This window comes from Erithacus rubecula (assembly GCF_903797595.1).
Source record: "Erithacus rubecula genome assembly, chromosome: 4".
Lineage (NCBI taxonomy): Eukaryota > Metazoa > Chordata > Aves > Passeriformes > Muscicapidae > Erithacus > Erithacus rubecula.
Genome location: NC_136686.1, coordinates 36,000,884 through 36,017,414, shown reverse-complemented (window position 1 = coordinate 36,017,414; position 16,531 = coordinate 36,000,884). Strand labels below are relative to the sequence as shown.

At 37.1% G+C, this 16,531-nt stretch overlaps 1 protein-coding gene across 1 annotated transcript in view; it reads left to right on the top strand.

Moving 5' to 3' along the window:
• Positions 1-13,893, top strand: part of FRS2 (fibroblast growth factor receptor substrate 2) — a 46,403-nt gene extending 32,510 nt beyond the window's left edge. Inside the window, exons 3-7 of the mRNA XM_079305130.1 lie at positions 2,043-2,134; positions 3,964-4,150; positions 7,169-7,327; positions 8,136-8,299; positions 9,761-13,893. Coding sequence (XP_079161256.1) covers positions 2,069-2,134; positions 3,964-4,150; positions 7,169-7,327; positions 8,136-8,299; positions 9,761-10,711 — 1,527 coding nt within the window. The 5' untranslated portion in view covers positions 2,043-2,068 and the 3' untranslated portion in view covers positions 10,712-13,893. The remainder of the gene's footprint in view (positions 1-2,042; positions 2,135-3,963; positions 4,151-7,168; positions 7,328-8,135; positions 8,300-9,760) is intronic.
• Positions 13,894-16,531: the final 2,638 nt, after the last annotated feature.

Here is a 16,531-nt window from a genome sequence, read left to right as displayed (position 1 = left end):
TTGAATTTTGCATTAAAAGTCTAATACTAACAGCATGCAGCTATATAGTTCTGTTTGCACTACAAAACATTTGAGGAGGTGTAAGTCTGGGCTTTATTAAGTGCATGCATTTGTGCCTGAAGTTTGCTAGAGGCATATGCAACTATGTTGTATGGACCAGAGTATTCCCTGTTAAAACTGCATTGAGGCAATTGTCACCTGTTGCTCTTCATAGCACAGGATTCTCAGGGTAAATAGCACAGTGGCACAACATCTGAACATTGCTGTAGTGAGGCACTGTGGGATGCCAGGGCAGGAAACCAAGAACAGGTGTTATTACCTGTATCTCCCTTTCTAAATAGAAGAGGAAGAAGAATTACTGCTACTACTACTACTACAACTACTGCTGCTACTACTACTATAAAAAATTCAAAACTTCACAGTAAAAAAAAAAAAAATAAAAGTGTGTAGCTTAGCTGCTTTCTGCAACAGTACAAGCAAACAAGCAGCTCCCAGTTTCATTTTGAACTGGGGGAAAAAATTTTTGTCAATATAATGCATGTTACATGTTATGGTCAGAAATTATATTAAAGTATCTGTGATTTTGATTAGGTGTCTGGTATTTTGCCTCCTTATGACTGGATTAATTGGAGCAGTGTTGTTACTTCTGCAGGGGGTTCTTGGTGGCTGATTTATACAGTCTCTAGAGTAAGAATATCTCTTTTGGGTGGCTTTTCTGATGAAAAAAAGTGGAAGAGTTAGCTGCTCTTCAATGTGTTCTTTGCACTTCATCCCTTAGCAGACTAAAGTGCTACATGGGTACTACTGCTGCATGCTAATAAAAATGCTGTCTAGAAACCAAGTCATGGTTTTCTTAAGATGATACTGAATATTTTTTCCTTCTAGTCAGGAAAACTTAGCAGCCCATTCTGTCTTCTTTCCTCTTGATTTCTAATGTCATATCTCTTGTTGACTTAATAGCTCTCTTCCAGAATTTTGCCCCATTTTTCATTTGTGTAGTAGAAATTTTAGTTCCTGTCCAATATAAAGATGATTTAAATGGGTTAAGTTTTCTTTTGTCAGACTTTCTTGTATTTAAGAAATGTGATACTTAACCCCTTTTTCATGGTGATAGAGGGTAAAACAACAAGTTGGGAGATTCTATTCTGTAAACCTTTTATCATACTATGTAGTGGAAGCTTTTGCCATACCCACAGAAATCTTTACATTTAAGTACCAAAACTATCAAGGTGATTTTTTGGGTTTCATTACTGTAGCCATGCTGTTCAGTGTTACTTGAGTATTTTACTGTTTTAAAGTGGATGTGTAACACAATCCAAATAGAACTTAACAGAAATAAAAAAAAAAAATAACCCACAAGTTTTAAAATATTTATGTTGAATGTGGGTTTTTTTCCTTCCCTTGTCTTTGATTACATAGTTTGGTATACACTGCTATATGGGAAGTTTTCAAAATTGGAAGCACAGAGTCTCTGCGTGGCTGCCAGCACAGGGCTCCCTGCAGGCCTGGAATGTCTCCACCCAGGAGCTGCCAAAGCCAGGGCAGCCTTTCAGGATTGCCATATGGGCTCTTTGTGTTGCTGTGCCTGGTAACCTGCTACAGCCCAGGGCTTCTAGGGGTGTCTCTAGTGCTGTGCTCCTGAGCCAGGGAGTGCTCATTAAGTGAAACTGGAATCCAGATAGCAGCCTTGTGTAAAAGCCTGGTTTAAGAAATGAAAGTCTCACACAATAAGTGGTTGGGTTTTGTTTTCCCTCAAGCTACTACCATGGAAATTAAGGTGACAAATCAAATGACTCTGTTTGGTAGTAACCTCAAATTAAGTTGTTGGTAGGAATTTAACAGCTCAGTGTTGCCACTCCTTACTGTCAAATCTAAATTATCGTATTTTAGTATCTACGTTGATTTTTTTATTACATGTGACTGCAAGATTCATAATGGAGAATTGTATGTCAGTGTAATTTGCATTGAGTTGCTTCTTGATGTTAGTTCATTTTACTTCAACATAATGATCATTTCATTGGTTGTTTTTTTCCCCCTTTTAGGGATCAGATGGTCTTCTAAAGAAGTCATGGGTAGCTGTTGTAGCTGTCCAGATAAAGAAACTGTCCCAGATAACCACCGAAACAAGTTCAAGGTATGCAGCTGGTGTGATATGCTGTGCACTATTTTGTTGTTTTCCTACAGACTGGGTCTGTGATTAAAAAAAGTAATGAAAATAGAGTGCAAATTTCTGAACAGTTGAAATACTGCAGAGTTGCAAGTGCCTCTGGCTACAGGTTTCTCTTTGAGAAACCCTCTCTTATCAGCGGTGACAGGAATTCCTTAGACAGGGTAGGCTTTTTTAGGACAGTTTTGATCTTCAGGAAGAGAAGAAACCCTGTGATTTTAATCCTTCTCTATTTCCGTTGGTAGAGCCCAAGTAAGTGTTGTTTCCTATGGAAGGTTACAGAAGGTTGTTAGGAAAGGAGTCCTTAGCATAAGGGAATAAACAGCTTTTGGGGAAGTGTGATTATGAGCCTGAATGTGGGGTCACCTATAGAAAATTTTGGGACTACTTGAAGGTTGATGCTGATTATAGATATATATATATATATTTTGAAAAATTTTGTCCTTTATGTGGAGAAATTTTATTTCTAAGTGCCCTTTTCTCTCATATATCTCTGGAATTTCTAAGCTTGTGAACAGTCCTTCATGTGCTTGATATTCTAAGCATGAAGCAGCTAAGTCAGTGACTGTAAGTCAACATACCTTTGCATAGGTCACACAAGTCAGATTTGCTTCTGTGCTCCAAACTGTCTCTAAGAGTTGACAAAGGAATGTAATGTTTCCATAGTGAAAATTGATTTATGTTTTGCCTGTGGGCAGCAATGAAATGAGCTTTAAAGCCATGGGAATTTCTGGAAATGTTTAATATTATCAGTTAAGAAGGCTGAAGGATAAAATATTTTTCTGTTTTCTTGCTCTTTATGCATCACTTTGCTTAACTAGTTCCTATTTTTCTCCTTGTAGAACTTCTCTATTGTTTGTTTAGCAGTGAGGTTAGGGGAGGTGAGGGAGGGAGAGATGAAAGAATGTGATCTGTAAAATGAGGAAAATGGGCACTAGCCTCACAGGCAGATGAAACGATTCCTAATTATTTTCAATTGACTAGATTTCAAGTTCAAAATGTATCTTTAAGGAGTAACATTAATTCTGTTGGGAAATATTTTGGTAGCTTTTTTATTGATTAAGAAAGAATCCCACTAAAAGCAGCATTGTGAGGTAAAATAAAGAGGAGTATGTATTGTCCAAATTCCATAAAGGATGCAGATGACATCAAAACTGGCTTAAAAGCAGAAAGCACCAGACTAGCTTTATATGCATCTTTTCACACAAGATGATTATAAGGCATTTGAATTATTTGTTGACTTTAAAAAGTCAAGCAAAACATCTGAAACTCTCGAGTGATTCAGCACAGTGCAAGGCTATACATGTATGTGAAGGAAGCTTTATCTTGGAGCCACTTACCCTTTCTCATTCCTTTTCCCAGATGTAAGTGGGGGTTATATGACAAAGCAAATATTTTTTTTTAGAAATGGGGCTCTGAAAGATTCCATTATCTGAGGTATGCCTTATCCATGTGGGAATACTAGAATATGTACATAAACCCAGTTTAAAAAAATATTTAACTTACAAATCACTTCTGCTTTAAATTTCTCATCAGATTTTACAGTAATGTTAGGCAGCCTCATTTGTATTGTTTTAAAATGGGTATTATTTTAATTTTTAAAATTCTGGGTTAGGGTAGCACTGAAACTAGTTTGTTGAGTTCTTTATTGGTTTTTTTTGAGCAGTCACTTCAAATATTGTAACTAATACAGCATATGATAGTTGGAATCTACCAGTCAGGCATTTAGATTATTAAAAGTGGTGTTGTTTCTCGAAAAAGTAATTACCTAATGGTTTTAAATTTCTTTTTTATAGGTTATTAATGTGGATGATGATGGTAATGAACTGGGTTCTGGCATAATGGAACTTACAGATACAGAACTAATTTTGTACACCCGTAAAAGGGACTCTGTAAAATGGCACTACCTCTGTCTCCGTCGCTACGGCTATGACTCAAATCTTTTCTCATTTGAAAGTGGTCGAAGGTGTCAAACTGGACAAGGTATGTGGAAATGTTGTATAGAAAGCTTTTTGGAAATTTATTTGATGTTGGAAGATATTTTTCGGTCCTTTGGCAAGAGTTGTAAAGGCTATAGTTCTATATGTGAATGTGGTTTCTGGAAAAAAAATTGCCTTATGAGGAATGGTCTCCTGGTAGAATGAGGATTTGAGTTGCACATAGTTTTTGGCATTTGTAGGCCTGGAGGACTTCAAGCTTCTATGTGAGTATTCTTTTGGTCAACTTAGGAGGTGGTTTTGACAAGGAAGTTCTGCCTCAGAGGTTGACTTGACTTCAGGAGGCAGTAGAATCTGAAACTGTGGAGGAATCCCCTCAGAATTCAAAGAATTTTTTATTTAAGATTTTAAAAGGCTGGAGCACTGATACAAACAGGATGTCCCCACCTTATTATTGTCTTCAGTAACACACTTGTGTTTCATCCTCTTCCTAAAGCAAATGCCACTTTCATTAATATCAATTACTTAATTCTCAAATTTTGATGTTTTTGTTTGAGGTGTGTATACTTCAGCTATGCTCAGTTATTTTTTAAGTGGCTTTCAGAAAAAGGTGGTTACCTTTCCAGTACCCAGACCAAGCCTGTCTTGGCCAAGGTTGGCTCCCTCTGAGAACATTCAGGTGTTTCTCTCTTCCCTGCAGCATTCCCTGAGAGAAGAGCTGTATCTGCTGAGCTCTCACCCTCATTTTGCATCTTCCTACTGTGAAATAGCTGTGTGTGGTTGGAATTCCTATGCATTCATATGTTGTGAAATTAAGTTCCAGTATTCTTCTGGATTTTTGGCATTTACCAGTGTTCTTATCAATAATTTTAGACATTGAGAATTGCAGGTTTTGTTTTTTAATTTCACTGTTAAAAAGTTAGAAAGATGGAAGAATTGGATCATAAATAAACCTAGTCAATACTCATTCTCCAAGCAGAAGTAAAGGAAGACATTTTTTTTTTTAAATGGGAGTTTAAAAGGCACTCTCAATTCTTCTAATGAGAAATGTAGATATTTTCAAGCATTGAAGTATACTCCATAGTAAACTAAATTTTCATAATTCTTAAAGTAATAAACTTTGTTTTGAAGATAATCATTTTGTTGGGTTTTGCAGGTTTAATTTACTACTTCTTCTGAACAATGAAAACAGATATTAATAATACTTAATTGAAAATACTAATTTGAAAGTTGTTCTCTACAGTTTACTAGCAAGTCTGCAAAATCTTACATGAAGTCTGAATGACTCTCTGCTTTCCTTCTAATTTTTCCTTTTTTTATAAACAAGATTAAGCAGGCTGTGTAAGCAGCAACTCTTTCCTCCCTCTTTTGTTTCTTGCCTTCCTTATGTAATACTAAAATACTGTGAATATTGAGAAAAAAGAAATCTGGCAGAAAATGTTCTCTGCTGCCCTTTTGCAATGGAACATTGTTCCTGAGACCTACAGTGGGTTTTGTGGGCACAGTTGCAAAAATTAATCTTCACTTCATGGGATGACCAAGAAGTTTTTCATTTGAAAATTCCCTGAATACTGCCCAGCAACTTCTTATGTTAGTCAGTATTCTTGTTTCCGGGTTTTTTTCTTTAATATCAAGTTATTTCTATTGATAAGTTGTGAGAAGCAATGATGATGAAACATTGAGTTTGTGCTAGGTATCAAAAACCTTGCAGACATGTTTTGGGAGGACATCAAGCAGAAAATTCAGGATATAAAACCTGGAGAAGCTGGTATGTCACCATGTTGTGTGACAGATCACATTGCATTTAATAGGAATGTATTTAAAGGCAGCTGAATTTCTCAGAAATGTACTGGAAGCTTTTTAAAGTTTGTAAATCTGGATTTTTAAAAAATCCTGGGTTTTGTCCATTAAAATGTAAATATCCAGTGTGAATGTTCAGAAATATGCAAAATACTAAATATGGACTATTGTACATGGCTGTATTAGGGGTCAGGGACATGCAGTAGTAGAAGCTGTATAGCTGCAGTGTTGCAAACATGAAGCTTATTCAGTGCAGCAGGTGTATATTAATAGTTAAACATTGTTCCTCATAGCCCATTTGGTGTATTCCCAGTTGGGGTTGTGTGATCTGCCATGTGAAGCATTTCTCGTATTCTGATCTGTCACAGCTCTGCATCCCTAAATAAATATATGGTGATAGTAATTGCCATCATATTTGCAAAACTACTCTTACAGAAGTGGCTATATAGGTAGGTAGTTTTCAGTAAAGAGTGTTTTAAGATTGTAATACTCACTTTAAAAAATGAGCACCTGCACCCACGTTTAACAAGCATGTCAACTTTAACTTCATGCTTTCAATGGAAGAATAATCCAAAGCTGCGACTTTGCTGGTGAGGGTAAGTTGGGAACTCCCTGCTGTTCAAAGGCAAAGTGGCACAATACACAGGCAAAATACATGGTATTGCTGCTGACTTTGTGTTCTGTGTCTATCCTTTAGCCTGAAACAATTAGTTTGTTACTGTCTGTTTCACACAGTTTGTCTTACTAGCTTTTCATTTTAGTCTTCTTAAAGAAACTAAACTTTTATCCAGTGTTTAAATCCTTTTCTATTGTGCAGGTATTTTATTTTTATGGTAGTTTAATAGAAATCTGATTTAGGAAATACAACTTCGTAGCACCACTGTAGTTTCATTCAATGTTTTAAAAAATACATATTTGTTTAACAGGTATCCTTTTATTCAGCTTTAAAAAGGAAACAAAGCCTTGTTTTTTCCCCTCATTTAGCACTCAAAACTTAGTTGTGCTCCTAACTGAATCAGTTTTCTGTTCTATTTTAACTTTTGGTGCATGGGAACCTTATCCTTCTATTAGATAACCACTTTAAAGGTTGTCACAGTAATTCTGTGTGTTTTAGTGCAATAAAAATTTCATAACACTTTTGCTCCTTTAACAGGTATTCATTATGTGGATTCCACTTCTAGTTCTTGAAAGTTATGTATATTGCAAGTCATGTTTCTGAGTTAGAGGGTTTTGATGATTTTTTTTTTTTTTGGTGTATTTATAGGAATCTTTGCCTTTAAGTGTGCCCGAGCAGAAGAGCTATTTAACATGTTACAAGAAATAATGCAGAATAACAGCATAAATGTGGTAGAAGAACCAGTAGTAGAAAGGAATAATCATCAAACTGAGTTGGAAGTACCAAGAACGCCTCGAACACCTACAAGTAAGTGTGGTTCTACTGTCAGATGACATACCTGAATGTAATGTGGTACTTAGCTGAAAATAGCATTTGATTTGAATTTAATCTTTAAGTAATTAAAAGGAAGGCTAATTTAAAGCTAAGGGGCTAATTACCAGTAATGCATTCTCTTGAGGTACTTGCTGGGGATTATCTTCAAGAAAAAAGTTGTGGGAACTTAGTTGTTGCATAAGAACACTTATGAATACACCTTTTGAATTGCTTTATGATATATCAGCATGCTTTACGTGTAGCACTTCAGAGAAATGTTAATGTTGGGCAATGTTTCAAACTTTTTATTGGGGGGGAAAATACTGTTTAAATCACATGTGCAGTTGGTTTGGAATCTTTCTTTTGCTTTGAGTAGATGAATGGATCAGTGATTACCTAAAATTTTCTGGTATTTTTGAAATCGCAGGCAGATGGTTTGGTATTTGAAACAAGAAATTTCAGTTACTGATGATTTCAGAGAAACAGAAGCTTAGGTAAAGGAGTCTCTGTCTGTCAGGGAGAGATGTTAATGAGGGAAAGAGAAGTTGGAGGGAGTTTACTGGGTGTGTAATACACCTGGGTTTCAGTGGTTGCTTCAGAAATGTGTTCCGGTAAGTACCAGGATGCTGTTCTGTTTTCCATTTCCTTCCTCCAAGCAAAATGGAGCTTTGTGAATATTTAATATGTTTTACGTATTTCACTTTCTCTTTTGAAAATTAAACTTAAAGACACAAAGTATCTTATTCATATACAGTAAAATGTTGTATTTTAATATGGTTTTCTTGTTTTCTAATTGAATCAGCTCCTGGGTTCAATGCACAAAGTTTACCCAACGGCTATCCCAGATACCCATCTTTTGGAGATGCTTCATCACACCCTTCCAGCAGACATCCTTCTGTCGGCAGCGCGCGCCTCCCCTCTGTCGGTGAAGAGTCAACACATCCTTTACTTGTAGCAGAGGAGCAAGTGGGTGTTTTTTCCCTTTGTACTACTTAGGTTCTACATTACCTCAGATTTTTCTGATGGCTGTTCTGTAGCTTTCACTTGTGTTTTTCAGTAGCAGGTGTAACGTATTCCTACGTTTTGCTGCAAGGTTGTTTTTCAGTCAGTTGGTATCTAACCTGTTGGTGTTGTTTCATACCAAGAACTGAATTTTCTATTTGCTGTTGGTGAACTTCATAATGTTTCTATGAGGTTGTTTCTCCAGGCTGCTGAAACACCTTTCAGTAGAATCCCTACAAGTCTGGATAGACTCTCTCATCATTCAGGTTACTGATAAAATGATAGTGAAGTTTGAAAATGTCATGTGGTTTAGGAAGATATTCATGTGTGACAAAAAAAACAGCATTAGAAACCAGAGAAGGTAGCCAGAGCAGTGTTCTGAACTATCTTGTGGGAAAGGAGTTGTTAGGAGCCCTCACAGAAGAGCTCAGGTGTTACTGGTGGAGTTACTGTAAAAAATCAGTGGAGGAGTCAAGTGAGCTAGTAAATGACACTTCAGCTTGCAGAGCTTGACAGAGAGGCTGGCAAGCTATATGACTGCTGCTGTAAAATACTACTTTTGCTGTTTGGATATCCAGAGATAAAATGAAAATTTAGAGAAGGAATCCAGTCTTCCCCATTCAGCCTTGTATTGATCCACTGTGGAAATTGGAGGGATATAACCTAGGAGTGTATTCTGCATTTCTTAGTGACATACATTGCCAACTCCTACTTCTTTTTAATTCTGAGTGCTAAACTTTACATGGAATTATATATTTTTCTACTTGAGTTCCTGTTCTTAGGAGGCTGTTGGTTCTTGAAAGAATGGATAGTTCTTCCTGTAGACCCAACCTCTCTTTTTGTTCCTGGAGCAGTACACAAGGCAAGAGACTGAGGGTTTTCTTAGGTCTCTCTGGGGTTTTCTTTCTGGTTTTTTTTTGTTTGGTTTTTTTTTTTTTTTTTGTTTTTAATTATACTTGTATGGACAGTAGATTCCATTGCAGTTTGGAAGTTATGAACATTAACTTTGCCAAAGTAATTGTTGGTCACTGGTAAGGGACAACAAAGTAGAGCTCTCAGTGATCTGCCTAGGTAAAGTAATTTAAGCTGGAGCATCCCAAGGTGGCCTTGATTAGAGCCAAGCTCTAGAACTAGACCACAACTGAGATAAAACATCAAATAAAAATAATTATCAGTGTAAGAGATAAATTTTGTTTTTTTGTTAGAGGAACATTAACATAAGTAATAACAAAATTTCAGGGAAAAAGCCTAAAATTGACTAAAGTTCGGTAAAATGCAAGAGAGGTGACTTTTGCTCTTAAACACCTGCCATCACAAGTTTTTCTTTTCAGGTATTTTGATCAGAAAAGTGGGGAGTTAATACATTTGGAGGGGGGAGAAAGGCACAATAGTATTTGAATTTCTTCTGTTTTCTTTCCCTTTTAGGTGCACACTTACGTAAACACTACTGGAGTACAAGAGGAAAGAAAAAACCGATCAAGTGTGCATGTGCCACTGGAATCAAAGCTTTCAAACACTGAAACAACTAAAGTGAAAGAAGATCAGCTGTGTACTGATGACAGAGATGCTCAGGTTCTCCTGGAGCCTGAAGGAGTGAAGTTTGTTTTAGGACCAACACCTGTTCAAAGGCAGTTAATGGAAAGAGAGAAACTGGAACAACTTGGGAGAGATCAAGTTAGTGGCAGCAGCACAAACAACAGTGAATGGGACACTGGGTACGACAGTGATGAACGTAGAGAGACATCATCTGGTAATAAATTGGTGTATGAAAATATAAATAGGTTATCAATCCCTAGTGCCTCAGGGGTCAGGAGAGGTCGCTTGACATCAACCAGTACCTCAGACACGCAGAACATTAACAACTCTGCTCAGAGAAGAACTGCGCTGCTGAACTACGAGAACTTGCCATCCTTGCCTCCTGTTTGGGAAGCCCGCAAGCTGAGCAGAGATGAAGATGACAGTTTAGGACCAAAGACCCCATCTCTGAATGGCTACCACAATAACCTAGATCTAATGCATAACTATGTCAATACAGAGAATGTATCAGTACCAGCAAGTGCTCATAAAGTAGAATTTACACGACGTCGGGACTGTACCCCAACAGTCTTTAACTTTGACATTAGGCGTCCAAGTTTAGAACACAGGCAGCTCAACTATATACAGGTTGACTTGGAAGGTGGTAGTGACTCTGACAACCCTCAGACTCCAAAAACCCCCACCACTCCACTTCCGCAAACTCCAACCAGGCGCACAGAGCTGTATGCTGTGATAGACATTGAAAGAACTGCTGCTATGTCAAGCTTGCAAAAAGCACTGCCCCGAGATGATGGTACTTCTAGGAAAACTAGACATAACAGTACTGACCTGCCTATGTGAGCCTGGGGAGCATTGAATCATTTGCACCTTTTGTGAAGTTTATAAAATTGAAGATGCGAGTACTTTGCATTTCTTAACACTAACGCCTTTTATAGACTATTAGAACTTCTTCTGCATACTTCATGTACTTGTCTTACTAAAGGGAATTAATGTAGAGCAAGTATTCATTTTAGGTAACACTATTTCATTCTACAGTAGAAGTAATTACTGCATAGCAGCATCACCACCTTTCACAGTGCCTCTTTAATTGATTAGAATCTGAGTGACATGCCAGTTTTGAATTTATAAATATTCTGGTCTGGTGCCTATACTCATTAATGGCATTTATAACACTTTTTAAAGCCTCTTGATATGTGCATTATTAGCAGGTAAACCTAGTCTTTCAGTATACATATCTGACATTCATTCCTCATTGAAGTGGTTCCTCCAGAGTGAAATGTATGTAATGTGTTAATTCATTCAGTTTGACATACACAAGTGATATTGGTTCATCTCAAGGAATATAAACACCACACTTTCTTTTGTCTGTGGGCAAGAAGGCCTCTAATTCTTGACAGTTTTCTAAACTTGTGTGGTATTTGAGAGGTCACACTGGCAATTGTTGATCAGAGCTATAAACACATAAAAAACCAGCCTTAAGCTCCTTCCGTTGGAATTCCAAGTGACATATCAAATTCCCTCTGAAATCTGACAAAATTTTAATCTCAGAGTTTTGGGGTTTTTTTGTGAAGGAATTCACAGGTGGGCTGTATGAATTAAGGCTCTCTTGTCATTTCTTAGTTCAGTGTGCCTTCTTTTCTTTGCATTTGTGTGTTTCCTTTTTATTTGTTCCATAATGTCTTGTTTTAAAAGTCAAAATTTTGTACATAGCTTTAATTGTTCAGGGTCACCTATGTATTTGTCTTACTCTGCATTTGACAAAGCGAGACTCTTGTTGGTCAAATGGTTGTCTTTGTCCAGTGTTCTACTTTTTTATGCCTGACAGAAATATTCCAGCTCTCCAGCAGCATGCATTATTGCACAACTGGAAAGGTTTATTATGCAGTTATTGTCTTCCTCTATAGCATCAAACACAGGTTACACGGGAGGCAGGGTACTGGACTTGATAGTTCTTTATAGAAAGTTGTATGTTCTAGAAATGTGCATTCATAGGTGATAGTGTACTTTTAATTTAAAAGGATCCGTAGTAAATTATCTGAAGGTAGTATTATCAATGAGCATACTTGCTTTCTTTTTGCAGTTGATGAATTTGGTTACAGTGATGGCTGCTCAGTGTTACAGGTACATCCAGGTAGAATGTTGTTTGTTGAATATGCCAGAGGCACACTTAGAAGTTTTTTTTTTTTAACCTGTTTTGTTTATTAATACTCTGAATTAATCTTAGAGTTCTGGCAGTATTACTGGTGCACCTTGGTACTAGCAGCAGAAGAGATTGCTCTTGAGCCCATGATTGCAAAGGAACTGACACTTGTGTGAACTGGTATGATGTAAAATAACCCTTGAACTGTGAGGAAAAACATACAAGAAAAGCCATTTGGAGATCTGAAAAAGCATTGAGGGTCTCCACGCAATATTTGAATTGAAGTTTTATAAAAACCAAACTACAATTACTTTCTGTCTTTTAAATTGGTGTGTATTTCTGTTCCTACAACTTTTTTCTTTGGTCTTCTCTCATTTAGTAGTGGCAGCACTACTAGCACCTGAAATATATGTCTCTTGCCATACCATTAGGTGGTATCAGACCACCTTTTCACTCTGGCTTTCATTGTTCTTTACAGACTGTATGGTACTGCAATACCAGATGGACAAAGAACATAATTTTCTGAAGTAAAAGATGGGAGTCATTGAGACCATTGAGAGGAACTTAAAAGAGATTTAAAAAAAAAAAAACAAACTTTAATAATTATTTCATGGTCAGCCTCTGCATACTCTTGTGAGAGACTTGCTGACTTGTGAGGAGACATGGGTACTGAAGAAGGTAAAGACTACCTAGAGCTAGGCATTTGAAATGTTGTAGCCAGGGGAGGTTGGTCTCTTCCAGTCAGCCAGCAACAGGACAAGAGAACATAGGCTTAAGCTGTGCTAGGTAGATGTTAGCAGGAAATTCTTCACAGAAAGGCTGATTAGACATTGGAATGTGCTGCCCAGGGAGGTGGTGGTCACTGTCCCTGGAAGCATTCAAGGAAAGAGTGGACATGGCAGTTGGTGCTGTGGTGTGGTTGACAAGGTGGTGTTTGGCCATAGGTTGGCTTCAGTGATCTTAGAGGTCTTTTACAAGCCTACTGAATCTTTGATACTGTAACTGCTCCCTCACATCTTTGCCTTTGCCTCCTCTTATGGACCTCCTGGTCTGTACTGAAGAGAAATTACCATGTATTGCGAAATACTTACTGGGTTAATAATACTGGTGTGATTCTTGTTCTTAGCATACAGCTCACTTAAATTTGTGAGCTGAACTAATGCTTCAGCATATGTTTTGAGACAAACCTGTTTGATCTAGCTGGCTGCTTAGAAATATATGGTCCTCATCTGTATAGTTTGGACTAATTGACTGGACCCTTAAAACACACTTGTGAGGCAGGGAAATAATAATATTCTTAACTGCTAAATATGGAAGCAGAGGCTTTAGGTAGATTGTAAGCGACCTGCTGAAATTTCAACAACCAGCCATATCCCTCCTTAGTTCCAGTGCACTGTCCTATGCATTTTTTCTGAATAGTCTCAGATAAAAAGTATGGTCTGAGCAAATTTTTTTACGTTGTTGCAAGTTTCAGCATGTTTTCTTAGCTCTGGTCCCCAGAATTGAGAACATACTGAAATTTCAACTGTCTGTAGCCTTAATTGTATTAACAAGTCGGATGACGTATTTTCCAGGACTACTTTTTTAACCTGTTACATTTTACAGGTGGGATAATGTTTTCTCATTTTGTGTACTCTGCAAACATCCTGCGTAGTCCCTCTCACCCACACTACTCATCTTTAGCATTCCTTATTTTCTGCCCCTTGAAGTAGATGCAGTTGCAATGCACTTTACCCTTTGAGACTTGGTAAATATTTTTTCAATTCAGTCTCTTTTAAAGTCTGTGATGTTAGATTTAGTGTCTGTAATATAGGATTCAGTTTTCAGCTGAAATCTCTCAATGGAATTTAGATCATATTTATTTTGGGCCCACAGGTGTATAGATTGAGAAACTAGAAATGTGTAACCATTTTCTTTAGTAAATGTGGCATGTTAAGTTTACATAAACCAGGTCCTGTAAAAATGGTAGCATTTCCATCAATTCTACTTTTCATCCATAATGTGCAGTAGGTTGCTGCCCTTCAAACACATTCGACAAGGGGAAACCTTTAACTGTAGGTATTCCTTTAGTGCAAGGATTTGGGAAAGACATACTTTACTGTATCTTTTAAACAAGGAATGGAGTTGTTAACACAAAAAAGTGACCAAAAGTACATAATAAAGACTGTGCTAGAAATACAGGGAGTGAGAATCTATTCCATTGTTACATCAGGAAAATAATGTTTTCCTCAAAATGATGTCGGAAGGAGGACCAATTGTTTTAATTTTTGTGGTGATTTTTGCTGACTTCCTGAAACAATATTGAAAAAGACCATTTTGAAAACTGTGACATTTATTAGAACATCTTTTGTTTCCCCCAATAAGTATGTTTTGCATTTGGCAGGGGTTGAATCTGGTGATGTGCATTGAAGCACTATTCCTATTAAAGTCTTCAGAGCTTTTATAGAAAGTACAATTGTTGAATTGTGAGAGAGATTCAGTAGAGAGCAGATTGTTCTTGTTCATTGATGGTGAAGTAAAAATGGAAATTCTGATTAATGTCAGTTACTATTTTGAGTATATAATGATGTATCTGATTTGGACTTCTATTTTTAAGCAGTATTCCTTGCTTCATGTAAGGTGATATCCATGGTGAAATTCCATTTCTGCACTGTACTAATTTATTTAATGGCTGCAAATAAGATGAAACTAATGGAGTAGGAACTAGTAGTGGACTTAAATCTGAAATTCTCCTATTTCCCCCAAAGGAGTCTGGTCCTTCATTATGATAGATAGGAGTTAGGTATTTTTTGAATTTAATTATATGATCTTTCCCATTTCTTCCTTGAGGTAGCAATTCAGGCATTTATATTTGACAGTATTTACTTAATATAAACCTAAGTTCTTTTATTATATCTTTATTTTTAATTCATATACACTCCAAGGAAAAAAAAATTCAGAAGAAATTCCACCACAAAAAACTGCGTTAAGATGGAGTCAGATTTGCTGATGTCCTTCTTACAGAAGATTATGAGAAAGGAAATCATGTTGAGGTTCTTTCACGATCTTTAGGAATTACTTCCTCTTTTGGACAAGATGAGTGAATCAGAAGGAAAAAAAAAGAGTAACTTAGCATCTGCTACTTTGACCATGTAAGCATTATTTGTTGTGATGTGCTGTAAGGTATGTGACTAAGTCTGTCAGATGTCTTATGAGGATATTTTCCTAACACGGTGTTTACTCCAGATTAACGCAGTATTTTGTTTGGAAGTATGTAGGTGTACAGGTAGAAACAGAATATGAGAAAAAAGGTTGATAAAACAAGTGTTGGACATTTCTATATTTTTATACATTATGAAGGGCATTTTTGAAAATTTTCTTGCAGTTTTAGTAATTATTTAGTGTGGTAATATACATATATTGTGACAATGTTTTCCGCTATATCCATTACTTTGGTGTAATTCTATTTTATGTAGCAAATATGTGTATATAGAAAGGAGATTATGTAAAAACTATGATTAAAAAATAGTCTCGAGCCCTTCAGAACAGGGACCATCTTCCTCTGTCTACAAAGTACTAAATGCCTTGGGGTCCCAGGCAGAGCTCCTGTCTGAGACCTGTAGTGACCGAATTGCCAAGTGAGGAGTTGGGGGAAGCAGCTCCCCTGCTTTGCAGGAGGAGCCTGAGTGTGAAAGGTGCCATGAAGCTCACCATGCCAATCCCTGGTGCTGGGGCTGTGCTGTGTACAGCTGTTCCCAGCACCGCCTGCCGAGCGACCCAGGGAGCCCCGATCCACATATCCTTTACTCCAGTCCTTCCCCTTGGCAGTAGGAAAGAAAGTCGGACAAGGAGCTTTGATGTCATCAGGAAATCTTCCTTGTTAGCAGGGTGACCCTTCCAGAGCTTGTTTGGTCTGCATGTAGTGTCCTTTGAAGCTGAACAAATGATTCCTGTTGCCTTCAAGGGCCACTGGATGTGCTCCTGCAAGATTGAGTTCTGCTAACGTAACAGCTCTGTTACGCCTGAGGACCTGGTTGGTCGAGTTCTTCAGGAATGGTCTAAAAAGATGTAAAAATATAAATATATTTAATTACATGTACTGAAAACCAAATCCTATTTGTCGTGGTCAGAGTTCAGATAATTATGGGAATTTTGATTTCTTAGTCATACTTGCATATATATTGCTTTAACTATTGTGTATGAAAGAGGAAGTGATTCTAAAATGTGTGAAAGATCAGGATTACACCTGTTTTTTAATGGTCATATTATTTAGGAATGGATGTCAGCGAATTTAACTCCATAATAATGCAGTTTTTTTGCATTGGAATATGTGTGTATATCATACACCCGCATTTTATATATAATATATTATATATTTGGTACTAACTTTGTATTTTGAAATTTTGCCAAATCACGAACACAGATGTTCTCACTTGTAAGACTTTGGTACTTAATAACTGAATGTATAAGAAATGCTCTAATGAGAGTATGAGAGGAAAGAGTGTTGTATGGTGTCCCACAGCCCAGATGGCTCGACCAGC